The sequence below is a fragment of the Gekko japonicus genome, unplaced genomic scaffold, assembly GCF_001447785.1.
Source record: "Gekko japonicus isolate JY-2015 unplaced genomic scaffold, Gekko_japonicus_V1.1 scaffold631, whole genome shotgun sequence".
Taxonomy (NCBI): Eukaryota; Metazoa; Chordata; class Lepidosauria; order Squamata; family Gekkonidae; genus Gekko; species Gekko japonicus.
In genome coordinates, this window is record NW_015168670.1 from 513,746 (window position 1) to 523,765 (window position 10,020).

The window sequence follows — 10,020 nt, forward strand, 5'->3', positions numbered from 1 at the left end:
TTCTAGATTCTGTAGCCTAGCCCTAGTATTCTGGCTTTACATAAGATTTCTTGTGAAACCTTTGGCATCAGACTGGGTTTCTCTTGGCTTGTTTCCATAACAAATTATTGTTACTGGGAGGTTGTGATCTGCCTGCTGCAAAGGAGTAGCATGTCTGAGCTGAGGTGTAAAACAAGCTGGGAGCTGTGTTTGGGATGATCACTTTATGGAGGCGAGAGAGTTGCATTATTCAGACAGAGCAATCCTGCTGCCTGCTAGACTGGCACAGGTTGGCTTCTCCTGTCACAAGTGCTTCAGCTATTAGGGCATCAACTAGTAAGCTTTGTTCCTTCACACCCTGCAGCAACTCAGTAGAACTTCTTAAAGTACTTCCAGCAAGTTTGTGTATTTAACAGTGATGTTTTAGTGTGTTTCCCAGGTAGAGGTAATCTAGATGGGTAGATCATTCAGGCTAAATCAAGTTAGAAGCCCTTAGTTTTTTTCTTGAAACCAATAACACCCAAGTGTGATCAAACTACAGCAGTTGGGAAAACAAGAGTGCCGCCAGCACCAAATGTTCAAAAGTGGTGTCAGTTGCTTAAAGTGATGAGATTGACATAAGCCCTGAGGGATTTTTGAAAATGGCAACAAGAATGATCCATTGAATTCTGAACTAAAAAGCAATACTTTAATTTTAGGCCAAGAAATCTGCATTCTGAAACCTGTATAAATTATATAAATGAAACAAATACTCTCAGAGCTGCTTGTGTTGCCCAGTTCTTCAAAATTACAGCCTGCCTGCAGAACACAAACTGTAGTCCATTGTTTAATTACAGTATAGAACATTGTTTTAAATAAATTCTCAAATCCTGGCCACTGCACAAAAATCCTATAACCAGTCAAAAGATTATCTCAAGAACCATATGTGGACTGTGGGCTCTGTATTTTGGATCCTTTTCCTATGACCATCAACTTGAAAGAATGTTCCATTGCAGCCCAACACTTTATGTATGCCGTGCCTGCGATGGGTCCCAAAATACCACCTTGTTTCTGTAGAAGTGCCCTCAATAAGTCCTCCACTTCAGCACCACACTGCTTTCCACTGAACATTCCCAAAATGGATTTTGGTTGCCAGAAATTGGAACTGTGTATTAGTAACTTGATCTTGCTCTCCACATTGCCCTCTTGACCAAACTTCGCTTCCATAGTCTCTTCAAGCTACATGACAATTTACCTATTTATAAATTTTAATATTCACCTCAGATGCCCCACCTCAGATGCCCACCCTAGCCCTTGTTCCCTGATTCCTACCTGCACTGGGGATTGTTTTGTGTTTCATATTTTTCATGTGCTTATTAGTTTTCCTTGACATCTGTCCACCCAGCAAGCATGTGCACCCTGTTTTGTGTGTACTGAAGTCATGGTGCTTCTGGAAGGTAAAATTCAGTGGCATTGATTGGCATGCTTCTAAAATGCTGATATCCCACCTTTCTGCTACTCAGTCATCAAGGTGGTTTACAATTAATAAAGCCATTAACAATCTAACTGCAAAAAATACAGTTTATGAAAATGCAGCAACATCTTCTATGTTTTGTGTATATGATGCATTATTGTGTCAGAAGAATGAGCCGAGAACCACTTTCTACAAAGATGAAGAGATCCAAATGAAGCAAATACCTTCTGGCTTATTGCATCTGACAACTTGATAAGATTGCGATCATTTAAAGCAGGAATCACCTGGTATAGCTGAGAAGTTGTGTTACTTACTATACCGTTCCATAGCAGGAAGGCGTAACATTTCTGAGAAGCTGCTCAGCCAAATTATTACTCTGAGAACATAAACCCTGACTTCTGTCTGGTTTGTTTACACTTCTTGCTTCAAGGGCAAGAGCTGCAGGTTAATTAGGAACTCTTGGCTTGCTTTAGCTTTAAATGATGACATTGTCATTATCTCAGCTATGCAAAAATGGGTGGGGTTCAGAACTCAATTCAAGCATGCTTTCTACTGAGACTGATCTGTGAGTAAAGGTATGTGGCTGGGATTCCCTGTACATGTTAACAAGAGTGGTCAGCTCAAGGTGGCAACTCTAAATCAGTAACTCCTGACACAGCCATGGAGCCATCTGATCAAATAAGCAAGCCTTGTGGACCAGTGTGGCTGGCTTTTGCTTTAAGGGAATGGCATAGAACACTAGCTTTATTACTTTTCCTCCAAGGCCCCTCACATGGGACAGATGAAATATTCAGGGCCGCCCCAGTCACACTGCTAACAGAGACTGAAGGTAGCACAAAAAATACCCAGTAAATAGTTTTAATTAGGACAAGAATATACACTTTCTGGCTCATCGGTTTACAAGTGACTATTGTAGACACAATTGTTATAAATTCCTTTCCCTTGTGATGGCTACAAAGAGAAATAATTACAGTGAATTTCCAGTTGCTTAAATGTGCCCATTAATTAGAATTAATGAAGACAAATACGCACTGGAATAAAAGACAATCTTTATATTCTGAATTGCATCTACTTCTGGTTTAAATGCTCTTGCTTCTGTTTCTGACCGATCTTTTATGTCACACCTTTGGTTTTGATATATACCTAGGCGAGATTGTGGAGATGATGTTCAAACAAACCTGGAATTCCTTGTTGTGCCACAACCACACACTCTTCCTGCGCATGCACATTTGCTCTAGACTCTGAAACCGCTCAAGGGTACCAGTGTATTCCCTGCACCCCAGAGTGAAGCAGACTGAGATAGAAAGGAGAAATGATTGCAAGTTTGAGAAGAATGGCAGTGGTTCTAATGGTATCCAAAACAGGGTGGTGTTTTTTCCTGGCTAGTGTACTGTAAAAGGCTCAGTGGTCCACCTAAAATGCCTTGGGTGTGTACTGACAGTGAAGGAGAACCAGTAGTCCAGGAGGATTATTAATTCCTTGGTTTCAGCTAGAACAGTTTAAGTGGTAATTAATTCAATAACAAATTCTTACTTTTGAGTGTCTGCAGAATGTCTTCAAGGAGTGAGGGGCCCAAGTCTAGTTTGAAAGAAAAGAAAGAGTCCGATGGATCAGGCGTACCATGCCATGAGATGGTTTCAGAGTAGCACCAGTCTATAGCTTGGTTCTTGCAAAAAAGATCTGGATGCGTCTGAGTGGCCTTATGGGAGTGACGTGAAGTGCTTGGAAAGGAATTTTCTGCCGAGGGCGAATCAGTGTGGTCTATTATATTGGGGCAGCTGGCACTGTCTAGGTACAGCCGTGGTGGTTTGGGAGGTGGCTGCGTCTTGCTGGCGAGGTTTTGCTCACTCTGACATGACAAGTAGTTCGACTTCCCTTTCAGGTCTTTTAGGAGCTCCCTTTTGTTGTATTGTCCATTGGAGTCTAGCGTTTGGCTGTTCTGATTCAAGATAATGACTTGACTGCCCAGTTTCTTATTCCTCCGGAGTGAGAGACGCTTGAAGAAGCCCGAGGACCTGATGGATCCTCTCCGCCAAGTGTCCATGGTGACAGAGTGAAGGAGGCCTCAGGCCTTGGTCTCAAGCTAAAATGAGGTTCTAAAAGTCAGGAGCATCTCCTTTCTTTAACACTTCCTGGAACAGGGGAAAAAACAGCAACAACAAACTGGCTTCACTAAAAGGACATACTTGTTTATGGTGCCAGCTGTATTCTTATGATTGAATCAAAAGCACCTTTTAGCTCTAGAAAGGCTGCATATACTTTGGTGCCTTTTCACCTCTTATACTTATTAACAAGGTGCATAAGAGTCACATAGTGATTTAGGGTGGATTCCCCTTTACAAAAACCTATTTGTTCTTCACCCAGAATTCCTTGCTGTAACATCCAAGATCCAAGTTTGTTAACCAGTCGTCTAGCATAAAGTTTCCCAATAACAGAGAGGAGGCTTATCGGACGGTAATTGGATGGTAACTCATAATTACCCTTTTTAAAGATGGGAACCAATATTGCATTTGTCCAAGACTCTGGCATTATACCTGTTCTATCGACTGTGGTAAAAAAATCTGCCAAGAAGGTGGCCCACCAGTTTAGATTTATTTTAACTATTTCAGGTGGAATTGCATCTGGGCCAGGGGCTTTTCTTGGCTTTAGCTGTTCAATAAGTGGAATAACCTCCTCTGGGCTCACCGGAGGCCACTATAGTTAATGGAATTAGTGGCAGTTATGTTATTATCATAGAACAGCTTCAGAAAATAGTCATACCAGTGAACTGGGGTGATGGCATTTATTTGGGCACTCTTCTTTTTATGTTTATCTAACACCAACGCCCAGAATTTCCTGGAGTCATTTGACAATGTAGCCTGAAGGAGGTTAGCCCATCATTTCTCACTGTGCTCTTTATATTTTATCTTAACTATTTGATGTAACTGTTTTTTTAAATTGAAATACTCATCTGGAAGGTGGGTCCAGTTATATTCCCTAAAAAGGCAATAAATAGAACGGATTTGGTATTTAATATTATAGCATTCGCTATCAAACCATCCAACTGTATTTTTTTGGTCACAGTAATTTTGAGGTACCAATTGACTTCCAAGGGATTCCAGTAAGTAACTAATAGTTTTATCATAAACCTGAAAAACTTGGGTAACATCTCCATTTTGACTCATGGCTACATTGAATTCTACTGCCAGCTGTATTCAAGAAGTCACTATGTAAGGAATACGCTAGTATGTGTTTGAAAGTAATCTTCCTAGCCTACAAAGTATGGCTAGTAAACTATCCTGGTTCCCAAGGTAACACTGTATGCATGCAGCACTCTCTTCCAAACGCAGGAAGATACATACGAAATGGGCCTCAGCTTCTGTGAATTTTAAAGCCCATGATAGTTTTTAGAACTATAATAACTTAAGCATCTGAAATTAGGAATCTCATGGTTCTGTCATCCCAATGTGCTGAGATACAGCAGAATAAAGTTTTGCTATGGACAGAACAGGGTTTGCTTATTTGTTTAAACTATTTTTATGCTGCCTTTCCACCCAACTTTAGGGTTCCCAAGGCAGCAAACAATTACAGCCATTAAAGCATTAAAACCAGCTTTAAAAATACACACATACATATATAGAAACAGTTAAATAAAATACATAAACAGGTAGGAGGGTCAATAGGAGAGGTTTCAGGCTTGACCCTTACACTTCTGCAGCGACTATGGTTTAAGAGGTTAACTCACTGCCATACTCCTGATCCAGTCCATTTCAGTGATGGATTCAATTTTAGTCGCTGAATGTGAAGAGGTATAATACCCTTGGTGAGCGAGTTTAGTGACTGCTCCCCATCCCTATGTCATATCTGCTGATCATTTTTTTTACCACTGCTTCAAATCATGTTCATATCCACTGGTCTTTTTTAGAACTACACCTATCAGCCCAAATCCTGTAAACCTGCTGCCAGTTTTCCTCATTGCTGTTCTTCTTTTACATAATTGCCTTCATGGGTTTTAGTGACCTTTGATGCTGTAAAATGGCTGATTGGGAAAGGCACCCCTTCTTCCACACTGTTTTGTATCAGATCATAGATGTCTCCCACGCATGCATACCACCCACAGCATCTTTTTCTACCCTGTTGTTCTTTTTGTCTGTTCACAAGGTCACCTCCTTTTCTTTATTCACGTCTCTCTGTAAGACCAAATCTTTCTGCACCATCTCTCATGACCTGCCTTATCTGTGCATCCATTGTCTCCAGATTTTCTCACTACTGATTTGCCAGTCCTTGACCTCTCACCCCACCTGTCTGTTCCACTTAATGCAGATTGTAAGCAGTGGCTTGGCAGTTGCCCATCCCTGTTAAGGCCTTTAGACCACTTTTACCAGTATAGATCCCTTTAACACAGAAAGGAATTGTTGAGCGTAACTTCTAATGTGAACTGCCAAATCAAAGAAGTGAAGGTCAGCATTGGATTGGAACATCGCTGTATGAATCAGTTTTATTCCTCTTCCAGAGCATTAAACAGCACTGGGGACATCGTAATATTCTGTGGTAAAGAGGTCACTATCAGCCTATCATTAAAAGAATGGCCTGTTACCAAAAAGGTAACCTCAAAAGACTTATGTATTAAAATATTAACGAAGCTTAGAAGAAAGAGAATACTGTGGAGGTTATTACTTACTGTGAGATGGTGGACCCGAAGAGGAGCCAAGAGTAGATTTGTGAAGGAAGCACAATCAAAATGCAGGTGTGTCAGTGGTTTCCTGCCTTGGGACAGTGGCTGTGTCTCCTCCACTCTTCTTGGCCACCTTTCCTTCAGTGTTGCTCTCTGCTTGTATCTCCTCAGTTCCTCATTTGTTTTTTCAGGCTGAAGTTTCCTTATGTGCGTTCTGTGCCAAGCCGTTGATGACTCAATCACGTCAGAAGCTGGGATTTACACTATTAGTTAATTGCTGAGATTGCAGGAAGTGGGTGTGTGTAGAGCTGTGAAGCGCCAACCCTTGCTACAGAGCCTCAAGAGAATCTAGACTTCTGTGGGATATTTGAACTATTTTCATATTATGCTTCAATGTGACTAAAGTAGGAGGGGGAAGATAGGGAATAGTACCCAGTAGGGTTTATTTCTATTCCTATGAAGTTCAAGTGAGTTCATATAATTTTAGTTGTGGTTGGAAAAGGGAAATTTCTTTTTCCATAATGTTGAAATGAAGCATGTCAGGTGATAAGAGAGAGAATTCTAGCAGTCATGACTCACCATGCGGCAACACGACAACGTGTTTGTAGGCTTGATTTCTTAAGAGCTCTAAAGAGACATCAGTGGATCACACTTGTGCTGAACGTTACCATTTAATTGTGGCTTGGCTGCTGAACTTTGCCTCTTCTTTCTCCTGATATCTAAAATATGGACTTGGATTCTGTAACTGTGACTTGCATTGCTACTTTGAACATTTTTTTTAAAGCTGTGTGCATCTGATGGTGAAAAACAGTTCAGTCTCTTGTGTATGGGAGCCTCATTAAAGCCTCCTTCCTTATATGTAATAAGCCCTCCATGCAGCCTTTTTTCTTCTTGTCAGGATTCTGTTGAGTATTAAAGTGAACCTGAACTGTGCCCCCTGTCCAGTGATGTTTCCTGATGAGCTCATGTAAAGAATTATTTTGCAATCACTGGTCCTGAATATCTTGATGATGGGAGCCAGTGTGATATTTGTGGAGAGTATGTTGGGTGAGAACAAAGGAGATCCAGCCTCACATTCCCCCTTGACCTATGACCTTGGTGGTTGCTCTTTCAGCCTCTGTTTCAAAGGATTATGAAGGGGGGGGGAGATGCACACACTGCCTTGTGCTCCTTGGGGGAAGGATAAGGTATCATCTGGCATCATGAGCGATACTGATTAGGCTTGTCAGTTGATCTGGTGTCAGTTACTTTATACTGTCCATTGCCTTAGTGTAACACAAGAGCATCAAACTGATTTCCTCCAGTAGGGGCAAATCACGCAAATTTCATCTGGATCTGGTTCCCATATCATAACTGTGTCTTTCCTATACTCACGAGAAAAGAGAAATGGTTATTGCTGAAAGTATACATATATTCTTGGGAAAGTGATTGCCGGGCCCAGATTTGATTATTATCCAGCAAAAAAGTATAACCAGTATTCTAGAAATCTCACACTGTTATCTAAACCTCTTAAGGATCCCATAATGAGGTTACGTTAGCTCTTCAGTACTAACATTATACATTCAATGAACTGAAAGTAGAGTGCAGCTCTCAGGGCAAGACTTTCCAAATCACTCATGGAATTACCCGTAATTCAGTTTCAAGAGTTCAGGGAAGCCTTAAACAGCATAGGGAGTAGGGATGGGCATGAACCACATTTTTACATTTTACATGGTTTGTGGCTGAACCACAAACCGATACAGCACTTTGTGAACCAAACCAGTCTGTATTGGTTTGTGAGCCATGCAAACCCCTGCTTTCTGCTCCTCATGAACTGCCATGAACTCCATCAAATTTGTGGAACTTTGTGGTAGCTCTTCAGTTTGTGAACATTGCTTCATGAACCACGAACTGGTCAAAATTTGTGACAAGCTTTTGTTCGTGAGCCGCTCGTGCCCACCCCTAATAAGGAGCAAAGTTAAAATCTTCCCTACCCCCACTCCCTTTTCCAAGAAAAGTAAACCATAGGAGTTGGATGCAATGCAGTAACTTGTTTTTTTTAACCATAGAGCTATCTATGTGAGAGTATAGCAAGAACAGTATTTTTTGCTATACATTTTAAAGGCACAAGGTTATCTGCGCTGAACCTTCCTGTGAGGTACGTTAGGCTAGAAGACAGTGAAGGGCCCAAGGTCACATAGTGTGCTTAATAGGAGAGTGGGGATTTGAACCTGGGTCTTCTTAATCCAACATTCTAACCATTATACAACACTGGCTGTTACTAATTCTAACAGCATTCACAATTTTTTTGCTTCATGTGGCTGCATGAGAGTTGACCTTGTTTCCCTATTTCTCTGTTTCCTTCTCTTTCATCTTCCCATGACTATCTCTTCTATGCCACTTCCTTTGCCTAGACATCCCAGACTCAAAGGGGGAAAGCCTTGAATTTGGAATCGGAGGTCTGGCAAATACCCTGGCTTCCTTTACAATCCTTGGGTTTTTGACAATAAGAGAAGAGGATCTTAAATGAGTAGGCCTCAAAAGAAAAAGATGGTTGCCTTGCTTAGCACCCAGACTGTCTTTTCACTGTGCTTATTTACTTACGGGTGGTTTCCCATCAGTCTTTTGCCTCACTCCCCACTCAGGAACAGTGATCCTCCCCTTTTTGTCTTATTCCTGAAACTTCACTGCCTTGATCCAGGGATTCTTGCCCTGTAGCCTTTATCTTTTCCCCATTACATACAGCACTTCAGAAGTTAAGGCATTTCTGCTGTTGCTTCTCCTTTTCCAAGCATTTGTTCTCCATTGCCGGGCTCATGTTCCTCCTAGCTGGACTTGCTTCCTATCAGCTCTCTCAGAAAATACTCTGAAGATTCATCAGCAAAAGCTGGTCACTGGCAGGAACTGATCCTCTCAAGATTTTACATATTTTCTACATCACATTCTTGAGCACCAACACATGCTACACATCTAATGAACTCCACTATTCTGCTTCCCTTTTGAAGGTAACCATTTGACTTGACAGGAGCATTAATTCTGGTGATCCAAGTCAATGTAAGAATCTGGGTATTTGAAGTGTGAGGGTTTTTTATATTTTAACAGGTTATAGATACTGGTGCAAAGTGACCCATGTTCTTTTTTTTTATTTTTAAAGCACCAAAATTAAATGGTCATGATTTCTAGTACTTTACAGAGTTGTTAACAGAAAATGAAGGACACAGCTTGTATCTCACTGCTACTAGGTGAACAGTGTTCAAGTGGACAGTGATTACGCTGGTACAATTTTAGTTCTGCTTACTAGTCAAGAAATGACTGTTGAATTCTTAGCATGCCGTGAAACAATTTTTACTGGCAGAAGCCACAACTGTCCCTTTAGATTCTGCATATTGCTGTGTAAGGTGCTGGTACTTCCTTTGTATGCTGTTGTGATGGGGTCGTCCCCCCCCCCCTTTTTTTGAATATTACCAGAAAAGATTTCTAAACATGTAAACAGTGAATCCACCTAAACATTTACTGCTGTCATTTATTTGTCAGGGTTCTGTAGTTTCTGAGCGAGATTATGAAAGTCTTGTGATGATGCGGATGCGCCAAGCCGCTGAGAGACAGAAACTGATCGAGCAGATGAAACAAGAAGATGAAGAGTCTTGCGCATAATATAGGGAAGACCAGAATTCTCTTTCACTTCCACTGACTGCTTAAATTAAGTCAATAAATACCCTTTTTAAAAACTGTTGTAGTGTTCTTGAGTAAATAAACTGGTAAAGGTTATATATCTAGTGTGGAATTCAAAAATCTTGATATATGGCTTTAAAACGGGTTGGATCTTACAAGTCAGTTCCACCAGTGTTGGCATGATCTTCTTAGGTGGAAGGAGTCTTCCACCAACACAAGAGCTTCTTTTGCCAATGGAAGAGCCTCTTGCCAAAGGAAGGTTCCTCGTGCCGGAGGACTACAT

General features: G+C 41.1%; 2 protein-coding genes across 2 annotated transcripts in view; one reads left to right on the plus strand and one right to left on the minus strand.

The window, feature by feature from the left end:
- The window catches only part of DNAJC17 (DnaJ heat shock protein family (Hsp40) member C17), a 28,616-nt gene extending 18,814 nt beyond the window's left edge, over positions 1-9,802 (plus strand). Inside the window, exon 11 of the mRNA XM_015415343.1 lies at positions 9,600-9,802. Coding sequence (XP_015270829.1) covers positions 9,600-9,719 — 120 coding nt within the window. The 3' untranslated portion in view covers positions 9,720-9,802. The remainder of the gene's footprint in view (positions 1-9,599) is intronic.
- Positions 2,437-6,211, minus strand: LOC107113937 (chromosome unknown open reading frame, human C15orf62). Its single transcript, XM_015415345.1, has 2 exons — positions 6,093-6,211; positions 2,437-3,564 (listed from the first exon to the last, which is right to left on the minus strand). Exon 2 carries the CDS (start codon positions 3,474-3,476, stop codon positions 2,943-2,945), a length of 534 nt encoding a protein of 177 aa, XP_015270831.1. The 5' UTR covers positions 3,477-3,564; positions 6,093-6,211; the 3' UTR covers positions 2,437-2,942.
- Positions 9,803-10,020: the final 218 nt, after the last annotated feature.

Bases quoted from the DNA above. Each gene is read 5' to 3' on its own strand.
- LOC107113937 (XM_015415345.1), bottom strand. From the start codon at position 3,476: ATGGACACTTGGCGGAGAGGATCCATCAGGTCCTCGGGCTTCTTCAAG.